Source organism: Ictidomys tridecemlineatus, chromosome 8, assembly GCF_052094955.1.
Source record: "Ictidomys tridecemlineatus isolate mIctTri1 chromosome 8, mIctTri1.hap1, whole genome shotgun sequence".
NCBI lineage: Eukaryota > Metazoa > Chordata > Mammalia > Rodentia > Sciuridae > Ictidomys > Ictidomys tridecemlineatus.
Window position 1 is genome coordinate 133,327,993 of NC_135484.1, and position 27,265 is coordinate 133,355,257.

At 42.7% G+C, this 27,265-nt stretch overlaps 1 protein-coding gene across 4 annotated transcripts in view; it reads right to left on the reverse strand.

Annotated features, from left to right (window-relative positions):
• Positions 1-27,265, reverse strand: part of LOC110599106 (uncharacterized) — a 42,773-nt gene that overhangs the window by 14,207 nt on the left and 1,301 nt on the right. The window contains exons 2-4 of one of the 4 annotated variants that reach the window (XM_078020436.1): positions 18,085-18,159; positions 15,156-15,232; positions 2,215-2,976 (exon numbers count right to left, since the gene is read on the reverse strand). In XM_078020436.1, coding sequence (XP_077876562.1) covers positions 15,207-15,232; positions 18,085-18,159 — 101 coding nt within the window. In that variant the 3' untranslated portion in view covers positions 2,215-2,976; positions 15,156-15,206. Of the gene's footprint in view, positions 1-2,214; positions 2,977-15,151; positions 15,233-18,084; positions 18,160-27,265 lie in introns of those variants that run through there. The other 3 variants (XM_078020434.1, XM_078020435.1, XR_002485033.3) reach the window with 3 other exon arrangements.

Consider the following 27,265-nt stretch of genomic DNA (forward strand, 5'->3'; position numbering starts at 1 on the left):
AACCTCAGAGACTCAGGAAGCTAAGGCAGGAGGATCTCAAATTTGAGGCCAACTTGGCCAATTTAGAGAAGCTTTAACCAACTTAGTGAGACCCTGTCTCAAAATTAAAAATAAAGCTGGGTGTGGTGGCACACACCTATAGTCCCAGCAGCTCAGGAGGCTAAGGCAGGAGGATCAAAGCCAGCCTCAGCAAAAGCCAAGTGCTAAGTAATTCAGTGAGATCCTGTCTCTAAATAAAATACAAAATATAGCTGGGGATGTAGCTTAATGGTAAAGTGCTCCTGGGTTCAATTGAAAAATTATAGTTGCTTAAAATTACTCACAATGTGAAATCTGAAACAATATCAATGAACTTATTTACTGTTACAAGAAAACATACTGATCTAGCATTATATGTTGTCATTAGGAAAACTCATTTGCTAAAGCAAAAGATTTTCTAAAATGGACATGTTTTATGATACAAACATTTAAGAGTAACATTTAGGGCTGGGGATGTGGCTCAAGCGGTAGCACGCTCGCCTGGCATGCGTGCGGCCCGGGTTCGATCCTCAGCACCACATACCAACAAAGATGTTGTGTCCGCCGAGAACTAAGAAAAAATAAATAAATGTTAAAATTCTCTCTCTCTCTCTCTGTCCCCCTCTCTCTCACTCTCTCTTTAAAAAAAAAAAAAAAAAAAAAAAAGAGTAACATTTATTAATATCACCACTTATTTTAGCTGAAAAAGCCCTGATGTTTTAGGAATCTATCAAGATCACAATGATGGACACAAGTTTTCCAAAATTCTAATGTTTACTAGAAAGCCCAGATTTTACCATTAGCAAGAAATACTATCAGTTCCTATTTTCTCAAAGTGACAAACACACGTTTTTGGTGTTTTCTTTTGTTTTGTGTGGTGCTGGGAATTGAAACCTGGACCTCAAGCATGCCAGACACACACTGTACCACCAACATATATCCCCAGCCCATAATTCATTCATTTTTAAGAAAAAGCCTACCAAATACCTCAATCAGAATAACCACATTTTTTCAGTGATTCTGCAATTAAAACTGGGTTGGGGGAGCAAGGAGCAGCTAATTCAGTTACCAGTCCAAACAATGTGCCTGAGCTTTTGTTGAAGGTACCATTGTAATATGCAGTGGAGGAGGTTGATGGGCACTGCCTGTTTTGTCACCGAGGTCATTCAAAAGGTATAGAACCAAGAGAAAGTTAGTGATTCTCACTTCTTCACCAGGGCATTCTAAAGGAATACTGGGTCTTTAAAAAAACAAACAAAAAAACAATGAATGTGTAAAAAACAAAATGACCAGTAGTTCAGGGCAGTTAGATAGCCCTGACTGTATGTATGACAGGAAACAAGCAGTTTGACTTACCATCAGTGCAAAGGGCAACACAGTTACTCCAGGACAAGCCATGAGATTCTGAAAGGCTATTCACCATTTTGAATATTTCAGGACCCTGTGTTTGTCAATTACCCCGCACTCCCATTAAACACAGCTTCCTTTAAGGACATGTTCATTGGATTAGCTGAAACCAACAGAACAGTAAGACCAGCCTCCACTTACAAGCTAAAAGGACAATTTTGCAAACAAGCTATTAACTTAGTCTTCATGTTCACAGCTACAGCTTTAATTCAAAGGTTACGATGTTGTTGGCGAGGGGCAGTGCCACCTCTTGGCTGACTCTTCATCACTAGTGCAAAGCCGGCTGGGCAAGGCTTGGTCCTTCCCTAAGCTGGGTGAGCACTTACCCATGCAATACGGTTACTTACTCTTAGATGCTGGTTGTTCTTTCATGTAGACTTTGAAAAGCTGTAACAAATAATTTTGGAGTTCTAAAGGAACTCATCATGTCTATGTTTAAAATACTCAATTGTTTTTTTCTTAAAACTCTGAATAATTGGTCCAAAAAAATGAAGTCACAACTTAATTACCATCATAATAACACTTCATTTTTTTTTCTGTTGCCTAAGACACAACACAGTGAATTTTTAACATCTACAGAGCTGAAGTGGGAAACAGCTTTCTTCACATTTTCATTTCTTATTTACAGTTTCTTCCAGTGTCTGTGGATTAAATGTTGCCCTTCATGAGAGAGAGAATACTCTGATACATCAACTCCATCCTCTTCAGCATCTTTCTGCACATTTGGGAAAGCACGTCTTCTAATCCCCTCTTTTAAAGTTAATGATCCACTCTCAAAAATAATGAAAATATGTTATAAATTCCATTTTATTTTTAAATGAAATATTAGGTTCTAAAAGAGTAACAATTTCAGACAAAATTATCAAATTTACAAGAGTTTTTTTTTCAGAAAAAGATAAAGTTCTGAAAGAAGACAAAAGTTTATTTACATTTTGTTATATTTCTATACATGCAAAAAAACTGTTGGGGCTTCCAAATAGCAATTTATGAAGATTATAGTAGGAATAGTTAAGACACCAAGAACAAAAGCACTGAGGACAAATGGAGTTGAACTCACAAAATGTGCACATATATCCCTCAACTACACTAACCTAGAAAATTCTAGAGAACCTAAGAATACACAAACACACGTTCCATTGCCCACCAGAACAATGACATTGTCACATTCTATAGAGCTTTTGGAAAACTCTATTGTACTCTCATGTTAAAAAAAAATATTGTCTTAGTATTTTTATGAAAATGGTTTCAACCCACAGACTCCCTGTCAAGGTCCCGGAGACACACCACCCCCCCCCCAGATCTGCAAGAGCACATTGTAAAATCCACCACCGTCCTTGATGGTTTTATTTGGAAGCTTCAGGGATGCTGGGTTGAACTGGTCCTGAAGGTGAAATAAAAAAAAAAAAAAACAGAAAGAAAATTGAAGCATAGGAAACTTGGTCTTTTCTGTAGCCTTTTGAGCTTCTAACCAGGCTCGGGAGACTTGATTTCTCTGGACAGGAAGTTTCATAAACACCCACGGTTTCTTGGGCCTCCTCTGGCAGCTGCAGGCTTCCAAAAGAGAAAAGACAATCAAGGACAGCCCGCACGTCATTCTTGCTTCCCTGAAGCTTTTCTCCCTGTTCCTGGGGATGCGTTCAAACTGCACTGTCAACCTCTCACATGTGCACACCATTCTGGAGATGGGTCATAAACATTTAAACTATATTGGCTCCATCATGGGGACATTTTGGCTCCAGACTGTGCTGAACTTTGCCCATTCCAGAAATAACCCGTAAGACATTCCCAAGGCACTGAGTGATGCAAACCACATTTATCCACTTACCATGGACAAAAATGTGACTGCAAAGCAGAACCTCGACTTCTTCCCAGATGAAAGCAAGGATGTGAATAGTGTCCCTAACACAAAACCTGCTTTTACCCTGGCCTTGAAAACAATTTTCCAAGGCTCACGACAGAATCTTTCGGCTGTAAAAGTGATTTTTTGTTTCACATCAGGTACCATCTCCATCCTCTGCCCTAAAACAGATAGTTTGGGGGAATGAGGTCCAGCCGACTCCCGTGCTCAGGAGATTTGCAAACCATCATCAATCGTAACTATAACAGGTGTCATAGTTAAAGCAGTAACAATGTGTCTGCCCCATATATTACAGGCACAGTCATCAAACTTGAGAATTTATTCCACACGTACTTTTTAAAACTTCAGTATTATTCGGTCCTATACCAAGATAGCAGTAGGCTGCCATTTGACTCAGTGCCCTCCCTGGAACACGATTCCCTTTCCTATCTCTCGTTAAGGAGCTGGCTATCTGGGTTAGTGATCTCTGGCTGCCATAACAAAGTACCATAAACTAAGCAGCTTGAACAACAAAAGTTTATTTTCTCATGGTTCTGGAGGATGAAGTCCAAGATCAAAGCATGGGCAGAGCTGGTTTCTCCTGAGGGCTCTTTTCTTAACTTTCGGAAGGCCTTCTTCCCCCTGCATCTTTTATTTAACTATTATTATTCTAATTTGTTATATATGACAGCAGAATTCATTACAATTCATATTACACAATTCATAGTACACATATTACACAACAGAGCACAATTTTTCATATCTCTGGTTGTATACAAAGTATATATTCACACCATTCGTCGTGTGTCTGTGTCTCTTCTTGAAGAGACACCAGTAATATTGCATTAGCAACAACTCCAAAGCCTCATTGTATCTAATTACCTCTTTTTAGGACTCTATCTCCAAGTTTAATCTCATTCTGAGGTTCTAGGGGATAGGAATTTGGCTGGGGGGGGGGGACACAATTCAGCCTATAATACTAGCTAGCCTGTTACCACTTCAAACTTCGCTGAATTTTTTTTCAGTGTGGGCCAGGCAGGCAGCACACTTTATCTACCTTGTGCACCTGGGAATAGACAGCACTTAGCATGCAGTGATACATTAATAAACAGTTTTTGAAACATATGAAAAGTTTACAAATGTTCACTTATAGATTATCGGCATATCAAAGATGAAAAAAATATTAAAACTTAAAAAATCCTATTGAGGTGACTCAATTCTACAGTTTTATAATAACAAATGCTCCTTTATTTCCAAAGTGCCCCCAAAGAAGCAACAGACCTGAAGATTATCACATGATGTCATTCTTAGGCCTCAAATTATGTTCTGAATGGTAACTGAAAATAAGAGATCCAAATACACTTTTCAAATATAATTTTCAGAATGAGGCTTAAGATTAATTTACATTGTCACTACATGAGGAAAGTTTTATTTTAAACTGTGCTATACATGGGCTAAATCCTTCCATATTGATAAGTCAGTCTGCACGCGCATGTGAAGGCGCCTTCCCGCAAACCACAGCATGTGCGGATTAAAGGAAAATGCTTTTGCATCAAAATTGTCCCACATATGCTCTCACACCATTGAAGTTCATATGTAAATGAACTCATTTAAAGTGAACTCATTTAAATGAACTCATTTAAACAGGAAATTAAGCAAATCTGGGGTGGCTGGGTTGGCTTTTTGTTTCTCGTATTTTTTTTTTTCATCCCTCTCTGTAAATAGGAAAACGGGTGCTCCCCAAGGCATACAGGAAAGTTGGAACATTTATATCCTCTATTCCATGAACTCAGAAACATCTGCATTTGCATCTGGCATTATATGGCCTGAGTATCTAAACTGAAAATCATCCACGTACTATATCTGGAAAATTATTCATCAGAAGGAAAAGTATTGCAAAATGTAGCCGGCCACTGGAAGGTCATGGAAAAAAATTCTTAAAAAAAAAAAAGAGAGAGAGAGAGAGAGAGAGAGAGAGAGAGAGAGAGAGAGAGAATTAAAGAATTCTAAACTTCATAGAATTAACCGGAAACTTCAGAAGTTCAAGATTGGTTGCTGCTGGTTTTAGTCTTAAAGACCAGGGAACTCTGAAATACCTTTACTAGGGACAACAGAAACAGAAATAGAGACATTGTGTGGACCTCAGTGGGCCACCCCAGTCACTCAGCAGTACAAAAACAATCTCTCGTGCCACATTTAGGGAAAAGCACAATTTTAGGAAATCCAAACAACTTGTGAACTCGCTGACCTACAGATAACCTATTCGGCAACAATGAAACTCGAAAAAAGATTTCAGTTAGGAAAAAAAAAAGGAAAAGGAAAAAGAAACTTGTAGAAGAAAAAAAAAGAATTCCCCATTTCAGGAATCATGTTGATAAAATCTCAGATATTTCGGATCCTTGCCTTCATGGGTCTGCTCTGGTTTGGAAATCTTGCTGATTTTTCTGCAATACTGAATTAACTGTGGAGCAGACCTCCTACTGTGGCCTCCAAATGCAGAGCCTATCATCCACACAGCTACAGGGCCTTGCACCTGCTAGGCAAGTGTTCTCCCACTTAGAATGTGCAACCACAAGAGGTGAAGATCCAGGCAAGAGGGGAAGAAGTTTGAATATGTTGTGGAATTGTTCTGGAAACTTCCCTCTGCTTTATGCAAAAGCCATGGCCAATGGACTATGCATCTGATTTCCATCCCCAAAAAAAAAAAAAAAAAAAAAGTACTTGAAAAAGAAATTTATTTTTGCATTTGAATTGTGCAGATCTGGAAAAGCAGGAAAACTTTGACTTTTTTGTTTGGTTGTTTCTGACTTTTTTTTTTTTTTTTTTTTTTTTTTTTAAGTACTGAGGATTCAACCCAGGGTTGCTTTACCACTGAACTACATCTATAGTCCTTTTTATTTTTTGTTTGGGGACTGGGTCTTGCTAAGTTGCTTAGAGTTTCACTAGATTGCTGAGGCTGGCCTTGAACTTGCAGTCCTGCTTCAGCCTCCCATATTTCTGGGATTATGAACAAATGCCAGCATGCTGACTTGACATTTCTCTTTATCCCTGGGATGAGAGGAACTTTTTGACAATAAGGAATTTAGCAAGCTTTTCCCATATCAAAGGCAAAGGGAGGGGCTGGGGTCCTGGCTCAGTGGTGGAGCACTTGCCTAGCATGTGTGAGGCACTGGGTTCAATTCACATCCCTGCATACAAATAAATAAAGGTCCATTGACAACTAAAAAAAAAAAAGTGAGAAGAGTTGGAATAACCACCTTGAATAAACAGAGCTCACTCCTAATCAAAATAGGGAAACATAAAAATAAAAATGGGGAAACCTAAGATTTTTTTAAAAAGAAGCCAGTTCATATGAGAGATATGGAAATCAAAAATGAGGGTGTGGTGAGAACAGAGAAGACCCTGGATGAACAATAGCAGGTAGTATCAGAGGAAACCCAATACCACAAAACAAAAGATGGAGTGTGTCCCCCGAGGCTGTCCCTGATGTGTGGGAAGTCCAGCCTCACTCATCTCCTCATCCCACCAGGTGTCCAACTCTGAAGGAACCAGATGATGAAGACATAACCCAGACCAGGACCAACCCAAGAACAGCCCCATCCACAAGGTCCAGCCCTGAGAGAGGACACGGAAGTTCAAACCCCAGTCTCCTTCCCTTTCTACTTCCTGAGCTGGCCCAGTGCCCATGTGCATCTCCCAAAAATGTTGTCAGATTTTTGTTCTTAAGAATGGATCTTTGAGTTTGGTGTGGTGGTATACACCTGTAACCCCAGCTACTCGGGAGGCTGAGGCAGGAGGACGGCAAATCCAAGGATGGCCTGGACAACTTAGTGAGACTCTGTCTCAAGATAACTTTTTAAATGGAGGGGGGATGGCTCAATCTCCAGGAACACACATACACACACACACACAAAAAAAAAAAAAAAAAGACGAAAAAAGAAAAGGATGAACCCTTAGGCACACATTCTCCCTTTCTATTTTAAAAGGAAGATAAAAGTCTATTTTATAATCTTCAGATTGCCAGACACAGACCTTCTGGATAACGATTTAAAGGAGAAATACTATCAAGTTAGACAGGAAGAGAAAGGAGGACGTATGCTCCCCCACAATAAACTAGTGTTTATGTTCGAAACAGTTTATATGTGATCCTTGGACATTTTGTGACCAGCAGTGTACCTCGTGAAGCAGAACCATAAAGTGATTCTCTTAATCCCCTTTAAGTTATAAAAATTAAGCCAGATGGCTCTTCCAATGGCTCAGAGATACCAAAAAGACTCACTTTCATAAACTCCAATCTATGTTTCCAATGGACTTCATCAGAGTGCCACACACTCTCAGTGGCAGGAGAGACAAGATAACTGGCAGAAAATCTTCAAACTTGAGCTCTCTCTTTGCCTTCATTACTGTGGATTCTAAAAGGAAGCTTTCTCCACTCATAGGGAAAATTATTTGTTTTCTTTCCTAGCCATGATTTTTTGTTATTATTATTATTTTTTTTGTGTGTGGTACTGGAGATGGAACCCAAGGGCTCCTGGCATGTGCTACACCTTCAGCCACATCAGTCCTAGTCCCTCTGAAACCTTTCTGGCCTCACCAAAAAAAAAAAAAGTGCAACGTAAAGACTATGAACTAACACTTCATCGCCAGTTTCTGAGCCTTCCTCCTTCACTTATGTTTCAACTTACATTTTTTTTTCCATTCATTCAAATAAAATTTCCATGGCTGGGGATCAAGCTCAGTGTTACAGCACTTGCCTAAAATGTGAGAGGCCCTGGGTTCCAACATCTGGAACAACAGGAACATTAATTAATTAATTTCCAAAATTTCAACAGGTCCCAGATTGGCAATAAATAGCAAGAGGGAAGGGAAGGTAGCAGTCAACAGGTTCTGTCAAAGAGACGGCAGAAACTACCTTGTATTCTGCCACCCTCTTGGATTAGGACTACATAGTTCCTCCTAAAAACCACCCTGCACCCATAGGCAAAATTGAAGACATGTGTAGGAATCAGGCTTTGCATAATCTGACTACATCTCATTCTAACAATCCTCGAGGAGGGAAGGTGGGAGGAAATTACTTGGACCATGAAAAAACGCCCTTACTGAAGACAGGGAAAGGCCAGGGAAGGTTTTATAATAAGGTTTATAATAGAACATTTGGGGGGGGGATGGGCTCATTGCTCAGCCTCAGGGTGTGCTGTTAATAAAAGCAAGCACTGGTTGGCCGCTGTTTTTAAGTGCCATAGACCTTACGATGTCAGAACTCATTATGCACATAGGGGCTATTTACTGCCTCATAAACTTGTAGACAAGGAAATTGTTAGTGGAAAAAAAAAAAAAAAAAAAGGTTTCCAAAGCTCAAACGCAATCCCTCTTCGCCAGTTTCCCCCAAGGACTAACAAGTCCATCTCCAAGGACTTCTCCAGCCAAAAGCAAAGTTCTGTGTCCAGAATGATTTAAAAAAAAAAAAAAAAAAATCTTCCTGTGCTGGTTCTATTTTTGAATACTTACGCTACTTCTGAGCCAGGGTTGGGCCAGGTTGAAGTGCATATAAGAAGCTTGTCCATCATGGCTAGCATGAGAAAGGGTGAGGAGAGAGAGATAAAATGAAGAAAGGAGAAGACCAAAGACAGAAATCCTCACCTCATCAGTTCTATTATCATAAAGGATGCCAATAGCCCCACCTCAAAGCCAATTCTTCAAAACTTGGCTTAAGTTGACAATGTAGGCACCACAAGCCACTAAATGCTATTAGAGACACATCTTGTACACAATAGGCACTCAAAAAATATTTGCTGAATAAATGATAAGCAAGAAAGATGTCATCCACATCCTTTAGTCTTGGGAATAGATAATAAATAAACCCAAATATCATCCTTCTGGGAGAAAATGCATGTGTTTTTACAGCAGCCCTTGAAAGTAGTCCCTCCTCCTGCAAAAACATTGCCAGGTTCTAGAGAGGTAGCTCACTGGTAGAGTGCTTGCCTAGCATGCACAAAGCCCTTAGCTCAACCCCCAGAGCTGCATATATTCATCTCATAGCCTATCTTTGAATTTTCTCTCCTATGAGAAACTTCATATTCAACAACCATTTCTGGTTCTTTAAGTCAGAAAATAAGAATTAAGGATTCTAAATATAATAAATGATATCCAAATCTGTCTTAAACTCATGCCCAACATTATGGTTAATGACGAAATAGTAGGAACATTCTCACTAAATGAGGGAGACAATAAAATATTCGTTATCACCAATGTCATTTACCACCATGTAGACATTCTAGCCAATGCAATAAAACATGAAACAAATATAAGAGGTACAATGATTAGCAGCATTTCCCAAAGCATGTTCCTTGGAACACTACTTTTCTGGAATGTTAAACTAAGTCAGTTTCTTTGCTGTAAGACTTCACAAAAACCTTTAAATATCCCAAGATTTGCCAAGCCTCCAAGATGGGAAATATGATCTGGTGTTTCCCCAATTTTTTGTATATTGAATTGTTTTATTACCAGAGAATTTTAAAAGCCTCTGGTTCCTTGGAATACTCTTTGGAAACTCCAATTACATTTCTTTTTGATCTTTCAGTTATTATAATTTATGTATTCATTCAAATACATCTGTCTTCTGTGAGCTAGAACAGTTGTTATAAACAACAGCTTTGGCATTAGAAAAACCTGGGTGTAAATCCTACATCCCTGCTGAATAAGGGACTAAAAAGGATTCTTTTGTCTTCCTTGACCTTTGGTTCTCTCATATGTAAAATGGAGATTACAGGAAATAACTAGGTTAGCAAATATATGGAAAATTGTTCACCCTCCAGCACATTTTAAAAATCTTATTAAAACAACCATGAGATACCACTTCTTTACAAAATAATCATAGTTGAAAAGAGTGCAGTGAAATAAGGGCTTCTCTTATCATGTCTAGTAAAGAAAACCATTTGAAAATTTAATCAAAAGTCTTTAAATTATTAATATCTTTCCATCCAGCAATTTCATTTCCAGGAAATAAAAATATAATAAAGATATTTATGGACATTTCCTGATAGTCACAAAACACTGGAAGGAATACAAATGTCCATCAATAGGATATTAGTAAGATGAGGCTCTTAAATTCCTAGTACCTAGTACCACAGGTAATTCTAGTGACAATTTTAGGAAACATGCTCTTTTGCTTCTACGTCACCCTGCCCCATGTTCAGACAGAATCAGATATAGAATTTGAGATAAATAAAATTTTATTCTGCCTCAGCCTTCTGTTTGCCTCTGGGATTACAGGAATGTGCCACTGCTCCTGATTTCATTTCTTAATTCCATAAGAACAGGAGACACAAGAGACTGTGTGGTTTGAGAAGGGTAGTCCCATTCCCATCTCTAGAAGGATGTCCTGAGGGGTGCCAGTCAATTCTATTGAACAAGCCTATGATTGGCTTAGAAAATCTGTAACCTTCCCTTGGAGACTGTCACCAGTCTGGGGAGAAACATGGATATGAGTGGATGTCCCTTCCCCCTCCCCACAAACAACAAAACAAAAAGGGAAAACTTCCATTTCCATTATTGGACATATTTTCCACTTTTATCTTTTTGGATAATGAAGGAAATAATGAAGCACATAATTGTCACTGGTGCTATCTAACAACCAGGAAACAAATAATTTCTAGGATGAATTATATTTTTTAGCCAGATATCTGTGGACTAGTTAAACAACCTGCTCCAAAACCTGCCCTACTCCAATATATGCCTGTACTTTTATTAGATGAGACACTTAATATTCACGCCTCCTTGAGTAAGGAATTCCATTGCTTGCACCCTAAATCATCCTAACTGATAACATTCTGCTTCATTATAGGTTAAAAATTTGACAAACCACTTTTGATTTGGGGAGGTGAATCTTCACCTCCTTACAGACCACAATTAAAATACCTCTTTAGAACCAAATGCTCCTTAAACATATGAGCTTCCCATCGTGAGTACCCTCCTTCATCTCTTGAATTAGAGTCATGATTCTCTTCAGAACCTCCTCCTAGCATTCTGAGTTCCAGCCCTGGAAGCATCCCCTGGCATGGGTTGAAGAGTGTGTTGAACAACTTCACATACCTGTAATACTCTTATGGCCCAACTTCAGTTCTTACAGCAATTAGGAATGATCTGTGACTGAAATGGGAGAAATCAACACACCTACCAACGTGTGCCATTACAGTGTGAGTGCTTCATGTGAAAAATAGGGAAGGCTGGGTTGTAGCTCTGTGGTAGAGCACTTTCCTGGATGTGTGAGGTGCTGGGTTCAATTCTCAGCACCATATATAAATAAATAAAATAAAGGTATTGTGTCCATCTATACCCAAATGTATACATATACTTTTTAAAAAAAAAAAAAAAGGTAGGGAAAGTCAGGTGGCTGTCAAAAGCATTGTAACCTACTGAGCTATACTGAAAAAGTCCAGCAATGCCATGTGGTTGCAATAAAATGGCAGGTGTTTAAGGGTTGGATGTATAGAAAAAGAAGAGCCCAAAGGTCAGACTGTACCAGTATTAACACTGTCTCTTTGATTCCAAACAACTAGCACCTAAATGGGGAAGGACAGTCCAGGTCCCTTGCTCTTCTTGATGTTTTTTGAACTTCCTATAATCATTCATTAAGGCCTCTGAATCTGCTGCTCTATCTGCACCAAATCATTTCATAGTTGACTGCTCTCAGATATCTATCTTATTACCATGGTGGACCACCATCATGGACCTTATTTTCTCATCTAGATAGGGTCTACTCTTATAGCACTTTTCTTTAGCTGAAAGATTTTTGTACATTTGCTTATTGTCTATTTATCTCCCTATCCCTCAAAGTTAAACATTGAAAGCAGAGAACTTGAGTGCATTTCCTGATTATTTCCCAGGACCTAGAGTGCCCAATTAGAGCAGGCACTTAAAACCTATTTGGGAAACTACAACAGAAATGGGAGATTAAGGAAAACTCCAGGACCCACCTCCAACAAGGCTGTCAGCCCACTCACTGTTTCTACAGCCTCTGCTTCTGTCTGTGCACTGGTTTCTTCTATTCTAATGGGCTTCCCTAAAAAGCCAGAGAAGTGATGAGATGGCTACTGAAACATCCAAGTATGCACTCTTGATGCCCTAATCCAGGAGAAAAAGATCAAGAAAAGTTATCTCTTACTATCTTTGCTAACAAGACCAGAGAAGGACTCTAAATGACAGAAGTTGATCCTGTGCCAGTACTTTGACCAACCATTGTGGTAGCATAGGCAGGCACAGGTTACATGACCACCCCGGGTCTAATGGTATCACACAGCTGGGTGATTGCACCAGGAGGCAATGTAAGGAAAGAACAGAGTTCCTTAACAATATGGAGATGCTGACACCAGTTCAGGAAAGGAAGAAAACCCAGGCAAACCAAAGAAACATACCCTCAGCCCTGTGTATCCACAGGTTTTAGATCCTCAGATTCAACCAACCCTGGATGGAAAATATTTAAAATTTTAGAAAAATTGTATCTGTGCTGGACACATATAGATGGTTTGGGGTCCTTATTCTCTAAAAATGGATTATCATAACTATTTATATGTATTTACCTCATATCATTTATTATAGATAATCTAGACATGATTTAAAGTATATGGGAGGATATGCATATGGTACATGCAAATAATACATCATTTCTTAATTGACACAATAATTTTGTATATATACGGGGTACAATGGTATTTTTAAAACATGTATACATTGCACAACAATCAAATCAGGGTTTTTAGCATATTCATTGCCTAATATCATTTCTTTATGACAAGACCATTGAAAAACTTCTCTTCTAGGTATTTTGAAATACATAATACATTATTGTTATGTGTAATCGCCCTACTGTGCAACAGATCATCAGACCTTATCTCTCCCATATAACTGTAACTTTGTGTCTGTTGACCAATCTGTCTCCACCCTCCCAATCCCTGCTCTCTGCCCCAAGTTTCCAGTAACCACTATTCTACTCTTTACTTACATGCAGTTAACTATTTTAGATTCTACAAATAAATACAATCTTACAGAATTTGCCTTTCTGTACCTAGCTTATTTCTCTTAACATAATGTCCTCCTGGTCCATCTATATTGTCAGAAATAACAGTATGAAGAATAAAAATTCCTTTTACAGCTGCATAGTATTCATATTTTATTTATCCATTCATTCATTCTTGGACACTTGGGTTGTTTCCACATCTTGACTATTGTGAACATGGAAGTGTGGATATCTCTTCCACATACTGATTTCATTTCCTTTCTATATGTACCTACTATCAGGATTACTGGGTCATGTGGTACCACTCTTTTTAATTTTTTGAGGAACCTTCAAATTATTTTCCAAAATGGTCATACTAACTTACATTCCTATCATTGGTGTGCATGTGTTCCCTTTTCTTCACACCCTCATCAACAGTGTTTGTCTTTTTTTCTTTTTGATAATAGCACCACACCCTAGTTAGAATAGCCATCTCATTCTGGTCTCAATTTCCATTTCCTGATGATTAAGCATTTTTTAAATCTGTATATATCTTCTTTTGAGAAATGTCTATTAAGGTGTTTGTCTATTTTTTTTTAATAGAACTATTTGTTTTTTTGCTATCAAGTTGTTTTCCTTACATAATCTAGATATTAATTCCTCATCAGATGCTTAGTTTGCAAATATTTTCTCTCATTCTGTACATTGTCTTTTCACTCTGTTGATTTCTTCTTTTGCTGTGCAAAAGCTTTTTAGTTTGATGTAATTCCATTTGTCTATTTTTGCCTGGTTGTCTGGTATATTTTCTTTCTTCAGGGATTCCTAGATTGTATATGGATACCAGTACATCTAGAAAATTTTCTACATATAGCAAAGTACTTAAATTTTTATACCGTATTCTACCATACTGCTTTCTTTCAAAATTCCCAATTATTACCAGCAATGTCAAGCTACATTGACCTCAGGATTTACTTTTACTCTTCTAATGACTCCATTTTCCTAGTTTCAAAGACTAATATGCCAAGTTGTTTCTGTTCTCTAGAAAAGACAAGCAAGTTACCAAAAAAATTGCAATGCAGTTTATTACATTTTTAAAAAATGTAGAATCTTTTTAAAGTCATTCAAATTTTCAAAATTTAATCCTTTTCTTAAACTAATGTTTAAAGACAACATGAACTGGGTTAAGAAATGGTTTCTGTTTTGTCTTGTATTTCAGATTCTAGATGCTTTAATCAGCTTTTTTGCCACTGTGACCAAAAGCTGACAAGAACAATTTTAGAAGAGGACAAATTTAATTGGCTTACGGATTCAGAAGTCTTAGTCCACAGACAGACAAATCCATTGCTCTGGGTTCAAGGTGAAGCCAAACATCTTGTGGAAGGGTGTGGCAGAGGAAAACAGCTTATTGGATGAAAATCAGGAAGCACAGAAAGCTCTTGCTTACCAGGGACAAAATATAAACCTCAAAGGCATGCCCACAGTAACCCACTTCCCCCAGCCACACCCGACTGGCCTACAATTACCACCCAGTTAATCCCTATCAGGCGATGAATACACTGATTAGGTTAGAACTCCCATAATCCAATCATTTGTGCCACTAAACTTCCTGGCATTGTTTCACACTTGAATTTCTGGGGGTCACTTCACACCTAATCCATAGCACTGTGGAAGGAACCCAGGGCATTCTGCAAAAACATAGGTTAAATGGAAGACGTGGAGGTAACTTTAATAATGCAAATGAGCTTTTCTGCATCACTTAAGACACCTAAAATTCCACTTTTTAATTCAAGGTATGAAAGTAAATTGCATTATGTGACTATATCAGAAAAGTGAATATAAAAACGTAAAGAGTATAAATGCATAGGTCAGGAAAAAATATTTTTAGGTGGTATTACCTACACTGCCAACTCCAATCTTCATATGCAGGAACACCCAAAGTCCAGACATCAATCAAATATTGGCCTCGAAATAGTTCCCTAGTTAGAAAAGGATAAGAAATATATTAGAATAAATTTAAGACACCCCAAGTTTCTGATCCCTTTCACATTACTAAGAACTTATACATTCTGATGTCCAAAAATAAACACAAAACAAAATGACTAAACTTGTTCTCCAGTCATGCTTACTTACAACGTGCACCTAAATTCTATTCCATTTTATTAAATCCTCATGGCCATAAAATGCACAACTCAACTGCATTTTTACAAATGGAAAGGTTCTCAGTCTCAGATCTTTTCTGAGAGCCCTCCAATTAAAAAAAAAAAGTTTTCCATAGATAAGAAATTACAAATAAAGTCTATTAAATTCTGTTTTATCTGGGTTCAGTAGAACAGATATATTCAGCCAGACACCAGCATGTATCCTCTCACCTACACAAAGCATCTTATCAGAGATGGGCAAGGGACATTTAAACCTGCTTTTCAGATGAAAAATTCTACGGAAACCCATTCTGTCACACTCCCCACCAATTGACTTTGCATCTCTCTCTGACACAAGGCAGAGTTCCCAAAGGCACTGTCAGGTAAGCATCATTGTTCAAAGAATCTACACAGCCCCTGTCTTCTTCAACTTCCATCCCTAAATTCTGTCTGCCCAATTGGCCTACTTAGCTTTCCACACTCATTTTGCTCCAAGACACAGGTTCTGGAGGTTTAGTTTATATTTTCATGTCACCAAAGAACGTTTCTTTTCATGGGAGGAAAAAAAATGTTTAAACCGCATTCCCCCCAATACCACCACTTTGCTGAATGAAAAGATGACATATGGAAACAACTCCCAATTTCTCAGATTCTTGACATATTTTAGCTCCAGAGACTTGAAGAGTAAAATAGGTGAATGTCTGGCTGATCCAGAGGGCTGAAGTCTTTTTAGTCAAGTCCTACTTGCAGCTGTGACTTTCATTAGAATGGCTGCAGTCAGATACTCCATAATCACTCTCATTTGCTAGATAATAACCAACAAAAGCCAAAATGAAATGACATTTGCTTTTTCAAAAGTACATTATCCACCCAAATAAGAAAATAAAACCCTGAGTCTATCTTTTGTCCATGTTCATAGGGAGAGTCATGCAGGGAATTACATTAAGGCAGAGGATAAAGTTAGACACATAAAAACTCTGACTACCTGCCTGGAGATGAAACCTAAACAGCAAAAACCAGTAATTAAAAGAAGGGAGAAAAAAAGAGAGAGCTGAGATAAAGAAAAGCTATTTTGTGCCAGGTTGGTTTGACCAAGAGTTAATATGAATAATTTATTTAAAGGGCTATTAAACTGCAAAGGTGTTTATATATGTAAAATACTCGTATTGGAGGAAGTCAGCTGGTAGCTTCACCCTCCTAAGGGAAAATCCAAAGTTCATTACCAGGAGTCGGTCTACCGCAGAGAAATCTGCAAACCCCAGGGGCCTGGAACTCTTAAAAAGGCCATTCAAGCCTCAGGTGAACTCCATTTCCCTATCCTTCCGCTTTTCTTTCCTTAAAAAACTTCTTATAGTATTTGAATTTGATGAGGTTCAAGAGGTCACTTCCCCTGTCACTCTCCCACTCCTGGCTCCTCTGAGCAGCCGCGTCCGGACCTCCTCCTGAAGGCCGGCCCAGCCCGCAGTGCCGGGGGGCGGTCCGCGCTGCCTGAGGTTTCGCGCCTCGCATCCTGCGGCCGCCGTGCAGCCGCCGCCCGAGCCACTTTCGCCTTCCCAGAGGCCTGCAGCCTCGCCGTTGGGCCCCGCGCCCCCTCCCAAGTCCCAGAGAGGCCCGAGCTGATCTCACAGCAGGGGTCGACAGCCTACGAGTGGCTGTTGATTGACTTTGCCAAGCAGTGTTTGGCGACCAGTCCTCGCCGGGGGGACCAAACTGACGGCCAGGGTCATATTTGGGAGAGAGGACACGTCAAAACGGAAATATTGTGGGTGTTTTCCACCCCTGACTTCTACAGTTGTCGCCCTCGATGCCTTCCCTGTCTGATCCATTCGTACCCTGGAAGGATACCCTCCCATTTTTGGAGTCTCCCCTGCTCTCTCCGCTGCGCACTTCCCGGACCCCAAGTAACATGAACGTTGAGCAGGTGGAAGTGCTACCTCCAAGGCAAGAAGCAGCAGCACGAAACCAAGTCCAACACCCGACGCCAAGTCCCTTCTCCAAAAACTGGACCAGCCCCCAAAAGCAGGAGCCCCAGCTGCGCCCAGAAAGTCCTGGCCTGGCCACAGCGCACCTGCTTCGTGCCACTTATTCTCTGGGCTTAAGCTTTCTGCTTCAGGCTCCTGCCAGGGCCTTTTCGTACTTACTCCCTCCTAAGTCTTTAAATCAAATCCTGAAAACTAAGCCCAGGAGTTTCATTGGGATTGGGACAAGCGCAGGGGCCAAGTTACCCTTAGCATGGTGGGCCACAAAGTGAAATCACCCTGGAGAAAGCGGAGCCCTCACCACTTCAAGTTCAGAAGAATCTGCACCGATTTCAACACCGATGTCTATTGAGCGCTTCCCACCTACCGCACGCTGGTCTAAGCATTTGGCTTTTACTAATTCGTTTAATCCTTCCAATAACGCTGTTACTATAATTATGATTCCAATTATTTAAAAAAAGACAAAACTGAGGTGCAGAAAGATAAAGTAACGTGTTCCAGGTCACATAACTAGTAAATGCAGAAAATATCAACGAGGAAAAAAGAAGAGGAAAACAGGAAAAACAAAACAAAAATAAATAAATGGGCGAAATCTATTTATGACCTTAATGTTCCATACTTCACAAATAGCCAGAGTTGGGACCCTCAAAAGTGTAGTTGGGGTGCCTTGTGGACCCCTGTAACCTGGCCTAATGGGGACTAGGGACCCACATGATTGTCGGCTGTCCAGGGTTCCTCCGGCTGCGGTGGTGCATGTAGACAGCGAGGGTTCTTCGGCTCGGCAGCCTGCCTTCGAATGGTCCAGAGCATATAGGAAATAGGGTAGAAAGAAGAAAATCACATTCCGAAACAAGTACGAAGGGTAGCTTTGCCCGCGGCCACGCTGGCGAGGAACCGCAAAGGGACTCGCCTCTCCAGCAGCAGGCAGTGTCTTTCTGCCACACTTTCACGCTTTCTGGATTCCTGTTTCAGAACTAATTCATCGAATGTAGACTGGACATCGGTGTTTTGACCCGGGGTAAGTGAGCCTAGCGCCCACAAACCCAAGCCGCCCACGCGTTACGCGGGCTTTTCCGCACTGCAGACCCTGCTTTGGATCACAGAAGAGACTGACCCTCCACCTCGCTGCCTTTGGTCCCTCCTTGATTAGTCCCCTAAATAATGCTCAACTACACACACACACACACACACACACACACACACACACACATCCCTATGCCATAGCCATGGTGCCCAGAGCAAGCCTACAAAACACCACTAACCGCGCGGCGTTGCGAGGGTGTCTGCTCCGCCCGGGTGCTGCGAAAGAGTCAGATATATTCAAGAGCCGCAATGACCCCACCAAAGGAAACGTCTCTCTTTCCTTCCCTAGATTCTCCCTTTGCGTTGGAGCCACAGCCACAGTCCAGAAACATCCGGGAGAGCTGGCACCCCAGCCTGAAGAAGCGGGCTTAAATTTGTACACATTGCACCAATTGTATCTTTTCCTTAATAAGGACTAAACCAAATGCTTGTTCTAGAGATTGCTCAGGGAAGGAATGATCCCAAGTACGCAAGAAACTTATGGGGTGCCTAAAACTAAACAGTGCTTTTACCGGACTGGGCCAAAAATAACAGCATAAATGTGTATATGTCAGAATGTTAATGCTTTTTACAACCATTATTTCATTTTTATAGTCACCGTGGGAAGGGACATTATTATTTTAATTTTATTATTCCCATCTTACAAAAAATAATAGAAACTGAAGCTTAGAAACATTAAGTGATTTACCCAAAATCACAGGGAGCAGGTGCAACTATGAACATGGTGGTATATGGTAGCAGTTCATGGTAGATTACCTATAAGTACCACATAGCTCTTCATTTGCTGAAGGTTCCATTGAGGGTGAAGGAAAAGCTAAGAATGGTAACATGTATTGTTCAGGGAGTAGGAAAATCAGACAGTCAATGAACAAATGTTTGTGAAGTATGTGTAGAGTCATGATGTGATTTGGTGGTGGGATTAGGGAGAGGGTTGCCTCTCCCTAAATTTTGCCACAATCACTTTCAAACAATATGAAAAGTCCTCTAGGCTAGCGACTGTATGAATAAACAATTTGAAAATTACTGAACAGTCCCCATGAATAAGCATACATCCATATTCATATTTATAGATATTTTCAAAGGACATATGATCTTGCCACACATTCTGTATGAATGATCTGGCATGTGTGTATGGAAGGCAGAATGGGGTTGACTCTGCCAATGGAAGGAACCTGAATATCCCTTTTCACAGATTACAATAGCAGCATGCACCCAGCCTCCATTGAAAGTGGTGGAGGGAAAGTTTGTCAACCTCTCCCAGGATTCAGCAGCCCAAGGAAAGCCAACAAATTCAGGGCTTAAAGTCACTTAGGGGAGGGGAAGCACCAGGATGGAGAATTCTCTCAGTAAAATTCACATCCAAAAACAAAGTGTCCCCTGTAAGTTTGAACTTCTCTAAGGGAAGGTTATGCTTATCAAAATACAATCTTAGGTATGAGAGAAATAGACCTGAAAAGTGTGAAAAGTAGTAAGATATTTTTTTAAACCTAGTGTCTAGATTTGCTTTAAAATTTTTTTTAGCAAGAAATGAATGAGAAGAGATTAATAAAGTAAATGTGGCAAAACCTTGGTAATTGTTCCATTCAGGTAATGGGTGTGTGGGGGCTTATTGCATGGCATCTCCACTATGTACTAGGGAACTTTTACAATAACAAATACAAAAGACAACCTATAAAAACCCTCTTCATTAGAAATGGATGTTTGTATGTAAATTTTACGCTATTAAAGCTAATTTTTAGAGTTTTTTTTAAAAAGTCAGTTGCTATGGAGAATAACTTATTGTCTCAGAAAAGAGGAAATCCAGTTAAGTATTAGACACCAACCACAGAAGAGAGGCGAGCGGGTGATACCTGAGTGTCAAGTTCACAGCCCCTGGTGGAGCCTACCCTATCTGCAAATTATCCCCCGGTTTGGATCCAGCCCGCCCCCAAAAGACCCCTCAAGTCCCCTTTTATTTTGCAAACTTTCATCAGCACAAGTTTAGGGAATCGCAAGGGTTTTCTTTAGTTAAAAAATGAGAGATAATTATGAACGCAAATAGTTGTCTTCTTGACACGGCAGACACAAGGAGGTCAGATGCAGCTTCACGTGTGAGCACACTGAGGTACAGAACTCGCCTTTCCGGCTACTCGCTGCAGGACCAACCCGAACCCGCATCCTCCAGATGCTTGACGTTTCCTTTGTTCATTCGTTTTCTACTAGACCTCAAGAGAGTTCCAGGAGCTCCAGGTTGAAAAATGAAGACACAGCGCCTGCGCCTTGCTGCCGGGAATCAAAATACCTGAACCGATTCTGCATTTCTTCGCAAGGCCTGGTGTGCCTTGCGAAGCCTGATGTGCCTCGGAGAGCACGCGTTCCAATACAGGAGTGTCTAGTGCCTGGCTCATTTTCCCCTGGAGGTGGAAACGGAGGGGTAAAGCCGAATATGCCCTACAATGGCCAATGGAGTACGAGATGCGCGACAGTACTTGGAATTATGTGTCCACCTGAAGGCAAAACACTGGCTTGCCTCAGGGGATGGGGCCTGGGCCGCGGGGCCTCGGGGAACACGGTCCATGGGTGTTGGGAGCCCAGAGCAGGTGGAAGGGAGCCCGTGGCGTTGAACCGCGCCTGGGCTGCCCCGCGGGCAGCGATTTCCGAGAGCCTGGCGCCACCCAGCGGAAGCTGAAGGAATTCCTGGCGCCTAAGGCTAAGGGGAGGCGCAGCTCCTGAGACCGCAAAAATCCGCGGACTCTAAAAGAAAGGAAGGTGACACTTATTTGACAACTCCAAAGGGCCACACCTGGCCTTCCCAATTCAATTCCTCTCCATGAGGATACCGTGACCAGGCCTTGAGAGCATGATGGCGAGGCCGAAATTCTGATCCCTCCCTGAACCCCCAAAAGAAAAACGCTTTCTCTAGCTAAATGTAAACTACCCATGGAAGAGCCTTCAGGGTTGACTTTCAACACAGCGTAGGGTTGTGCGTTGGCCGTGCTGGCCGCAGGACTGCAGAAACAGGCAAGAGTCAAGTGGAAGGTGGGGACGAGGGCGAGGGAGGCCTCCTAAATCATTTGGAGAGATTTTTGGCCCAAATCCCTGTTTCCGAAAGGTTGGGGGACTGCTTTGACGTTGATTATATAGCTGTTCTCTTTTCAAGTGCGCTCCCCTCCCCACCGCAGCCTGTCTGGTGTGCAAGGATTGTGTTTGAAAGGGAGGAAGCATTCTTGAAGTGGTGGGTGATGGATTGTCTAAACCCTCTGGGAAGATCTGGGCTGGGGTTCTTGAGGCAGCTCATCAATAAAGACCCCCCTGAAGAGAGGGGGGTGGCCAGCTGAACAGCACCCCCACCAAGTCCCAGGTCTGGAATAGAACCTCATGGCCAGGGTGATAGGGCATGAGAGGTGAGTGAGCGGACCCTGGGCAGGTGGAGACTTCTTGCTGGAACCCACTAACTTAGGGAAGTCTTTCAGGCTGGCAGTGTGGATATGGGTGATTTATTGGAGAAAGAGGGACAGGTGGGTTGAAGGACTGTTGGGTTGCCAAGGCCATTGGTGACAAGGAAACCAGAAGGAGAATGGAGATGCTGGACACACCTTCAGGCCAACTCCCTCCACTAGGAATATTTCACCCTTATTTCATCTCCCTGAAGAACTCCCACTAGCTAGCTTCGCCACCATCCTGTTGCCTGTGATTTTAACCTAGTGTAGATTTCCAAGCCCCAACCAGAATTCTATCCCAACTAGAGAGGAAATCCTTGGGGGTTGAAGGGTGGCTAAGTATGACTGGGCTCAAAGCCATCCTCGGGAGCTCACCATAGGAGACCCTTGAGGACCAAGCCCTGAACTGGCTCCCTGGCTTCTCCAGCAGCAACAGCACTCAGAGATGCCCTACCTCGGCCCCCTCAGCCCCAACCACGCATGGATACTCCAGGAATAGAGGTGGGGGTCCCTTGGGTGCCCCATGAGGAAAGCTGTAGGCACATGCTCCAAGGGAGGAGTAAAAACCCTGGAGGCAAAGTGGACCTGGAGAGGCAGCTTTGGGATCCAAACTCTTCTAAGATACTAGACCTGAGCTTTTCTGCCCTCCTCTTGTCTTATCTCCAGCAAGCACTCCCTTCCTACTTGGACAGACCTCGGGAGCTTTTCTCCTCCAAGGCTCTGGGGTTTTGCCCTCCATGTCTTTCTCTGCAGCCGAGTATCAGGCCTCATACCCGGACTGGGACCCATCGCCAGGCCGGGGGCAGAGAGAGAATAGGAGATGGGGGGACTCCCCAAAGGCAGCTCTTCTGAGGCGGCGTCTGGGCGCCCCGAGGTCCCAAGTCGGCCTCTGGGCGCCGAGCACGTTTTATTTATCCCCACAGAGGATGCTGGAGGACAAAAGAAATATTTGGACGTCAGAGCTGATTTATATTTTTGGAAGAGCTACGTTTCCTTTTCAGAAGAGAAGCAAGCGCGCCCCATATCCTGAGCTCCGCGGGGAGGACTGGAGCAGAGTTTTGATGCGCCAGGAAGTTCATCTATCGCCCAGGCGTAGGGTCCGGCGCCCTGCTGAGTTCGCTGCCCTTGGAGATATTTATTTATTTGGGGGAAAGGGAGGGCAGGGGGAGAGGAGGCGAACCAGACGAGAGATGAAAACCCGACCGGACTGGGTTGGGACCTCCAGGGCGCTTCCCTGGGAGCAGGCTCACAGCAGCGGGCTTCCCCTCTGCAGCAGGGGGGGGGGCAATCTAGGATCAGTCTTGGGACCTCCGGGAGCAGTTGACTGGTGCCTCCCACAGCCCTTAGCTTACTCTCCTGGGTTCTGTGCCCGGGGTGACCACTCCAGCCCTGCGGGGCGCCTCCCGGCTGGGCTCAGAGGGCCCACCCGCTTGCCTAACTTGTGTGGGAGGCCAAGCTACTTCATTTCGAGCCCCAGAAGGTGGGCGGAAGGAGGGGACCCGAGGCCTCGCAACAATAAGAGGCATGCGGGCCAGGAGGGAAGGGGTACCCTGGGCGGAGGCAGCTAAGAGGGTGCATCCAAGAGGGGCGGTGGTCCAGAGATCCTCAGGTCCCTGCGCTGCACTCACTCCCAAGACGGCGCAGCCTGGCTCCTCCGGGATCCATTTCATCTTCAGAGTTTGGTCCTGTGCCCTAAAGCTGGTTTTCTTCCTTCCCAGCTGCACAATGGACACAAAATTAACGGTCACCGGGGCCCACACTTGATTGCAAGAACCTGCGGTGCAGATTTCCCTATTATTTTATTTCTCTTCTGGGCGACCACTCGTTCTGACGCCCTTTAGAGTCTCAGAGAGATCTGCTCCAACCCAGGCCTTTTCTCCCCTGCCTTTTATTTGGAGCAGATCGCTTTCGCCATAGAAACCCTCTTCTACGCCCCCTGGCAGCCCGACCCTTCAACACCAGCAGGCTGTGGATGAAGTCTAAGTGGTACTCCACCTGGTACTGCTGTACCTGCACCTGGACTGGGGTGCACTGCAGGCCGGTGGGGCTGGTTCCTGTGAGCACCCCGAAAGTTTGCTCTCCCAGCTGATGAGTTCCTGGCCTTGCAATCTGGAAAGTGTGGAAGAAGCCCGGTCTTTGCATAGAGGGTCTGGCAGATTGGATCTTTCTCCTCCCTCAGCAAGCACCGTCAGACTTGGCCAAGTGGTTCACGGAGTCATGCCTACAGCCCAGCACAGAAGTTATGGGGGCTATCAGCAGATCTCTCAGGAAGGTGGCTATTAAAAAAAAAAAAAAAAAAAAAAGGCCTGCCCAGGACATAAACGTTGGGAGAGAGGAAGAATCGATCCAAATAAACATTCAGAATTGGGTGGCTGTTGTTCAAACCCGGAGTTCTCGGGGGTTCTGGAACGAGGAAGGAGAGCAGACGCCAGGAGAGGTGTAAAATCCCCACTTACCCCTCCTAGCCACTTTCCCCTCTCTAATCCCTGAGTTGGAGAGACAGCCTAATGCTGTTCCCGGCCGAATTTTCTATGATAACTGTAAGTTTCTATAGAGGTCTCTGCGGGATGCATAGTGGTGCATTTCGGTCCTTTTCACAATTGCGCTGATATCCCTAAACCCCAACAATGAGCTCCTACCGTGTAAATTTAGAAAGGTCTCCAAGGACTTCGGGAATCCTCTACGCCCCGTAATAGTAACAGAGTTCCTAAACCCAGGGTGAAAACCGTGGCCGGTTTCAGACTGACCTGGGGAAGAGATTTTCCTCCTCCCTAGCCCAGGCGGAAGGAAGGGGGGGGGGGTGCCGCCGAGCGCGAACTACCCCAACGGTGTCTTAAATGGCCGTAAACATCGTCGGTGCAGATGCGTCTCTCCTGTCGGTAACCGGTTTAGTCTAAGCCATTTCATGTAAAACCCACCAAGCAGAGGAAGCGTGCTAAGAACATAAGATTTAAACCGCAATAATGAAGAGATTTCCTAGAATAAAACACTGATTACAGAGCAAAATCGGAGAAACCCAAGCTTCCCGAAGTTTACATTCCCTTGAGCTGGGGCAGGGGTGGGATCTAAAGTTTTGGGAGCGGGAAAGGAACCCACAGCCCTAGACGGAGACAGTCAACCAAACCTTTTCTCCCGGATGGAGAAAAGGTCCGATCGACCCTGGGGCTGTATATTTCTGGTTAACCAAGAAGCGCCTGGGGCTGATCTAGAATTATTTAAATGAACCATACCTTTCTTTTCCGTAGGGGGGGGGGAATCAAGATTTTTTTGTTGCTTATAAGGAGTCATTGGAGGAGAGTTCACCATCATAAGGGACCTCCTAGAGAGGAAAATTGACCCAGGCAAGGCTGTGCTTCCGAGACAAACACAGGTTTCCTCTTAAACTCTGTCTGCTGGGTTGGTGGTAGAGAGCCCACTTAACATGCATCTGAAGCCCTGGGTTCAATCACCAACACCACCAAAATCATAAACAAATAAATAAACCCTGCCTACTAAACAAAGTTCTATTCTTGCCAGGCAAAAATAATTTGTTCTAATTTGTTATCACACTCATTCTTACCCAATAAATTCATACCAATCAGTGATGAAAACAAAGCTCAGAGAAATTTTGCTGCAATGTGGTTAAAAAAAAAAAAAGCATTGAACTTGGAGCCCTGGACACCCACTATAGGTCAGCTGTATCACTTGCCCATGGATGATTTATGGCAAGTCATCTTAAGCAGCCTCTGCCAGGGGCATGATCAGAGTGGGGGCTCCAAAGAAAGAGTTCTGGAGAGAAACCTTTCCTCCTTGAAAATTCAATGTCACCAAGCTCCACATCCTTCTAGAAGGTAGTATTTAGATCCCTGGAAAGAAAGCAGACTTCAAGACAGCAGAACTCACCCAGGCTCTGTTGTCCAGTGCCCACTGCCTTTCCAGGAGCTGGCTGGGGCCCTGTGACACTCACCAAAACATAAGTGGGATTTCTTGAAAGTTTAGAGAATTTTGGTAAAATGGATATCATTGCTATTTGGATGGAGAAGGAAGCCTGGAAAAAAAAATCCTTCATAATTTAACAAGTTGAATTAGTAAAAGCTAAAAACAAAATATGTAGAATGTGGATTTTAAAATCCCAAGCAAGCACAAACTATTTTTGTATGTGTGTGTGGAGACAGGCTCCATCCATAGCTTCTGTCCATTCTTAAAATGCTCCATGACCGGCATAGAAGGTTCTGGTCCTGCCTGGGGTTTCAATTTTATTCTTGAGTCCTGGGGTCTTACAACTTTTTCAGGCCTGTCTTAAAGCAGGTACCCCCCACCCACCCACCAGTACTCTGGGCCACTTAGAATTCCCAGGTGCAGAAAATCAGAGGGGGTCTGTGGCTAAATGACAATTATATCTACTTGATAAATGCCCCCCAAACACACTGTTCCTCTCCCCACATACAAAAAAAAAAAAAGTCTTCCTTCTTCCACTCTTCTCTTGGATGTCCCTCCTACCTAGGAAGATTACTACCACCCTCCTCATTCCAGATTATATTTTATTTATTTTCAGACACTTAGAGCATTGACTTAGTGAGCACATTTTACTTCCATATTTAGTTATTAATTTTTTTAATTATTTCACACAAAATGACAAAAGACAGTAAGAGGGGGGAAATGAATGGAATAAATGGGGACCTGTCCCCATAAAATGCTCACCAGTTAGTCAGAAAAAAAAAATGTTAGAAAGTGGAAACAACTGCAAACCCCCCACTCCAACTCAATCAAAACATCCCTTCCGGAAAAGAGCGACTTGTTTCTTTTTTCTCTTGGAAATGAGTGGTAAACTGAGTTCGGTTTGGTGGTGTTTTCTTAGCTGACTTTTGGCTACAATCAGGCCATTTTCGGACACATTCCCATGTAGGTACCAGGGGTGCTCTGGAGGAAGCTGTCGACGCCTGTTCAGCTAATTTAGGTTTTCTTTGTCTAATTACTGTGGAGCTTAGGGAAAAGGAGTCCGGCTCAGGGCAGTAAACTGACACTCGGTCTCTGTGTGTGGTATCCAGGCAGGGTTTGATGGAAAAAGCCTGCTTCCACTCAACTTCAGGTCACTGTCTGGGGCCAGCCCCAGCCCAACCCCCCTCCCCCTCCCCACCCCCTCTTTCCTCTGCTTTTACAGACCTACCAGTACTCCCAGCTAGGCTCAGTCCCCGTCGCACTCCAGGGGCACAGAGAGCTGGTGCCAGCCTCAAGGGGCTCAGCTCTGCTGCAGGGAAGGGTCTTTGCTGCATTCTTTACCTGGGTCCCTGCACCATCTCCCCTTCTTCTGTCCCCCCATTTTCCCAGGCAACCACAGATGCCCTTTCACCTTGATCCTTTAAGATAGATGCACAGAGGTGTCAGGCTCTGTCTCTCATTTGGTCCCCTAC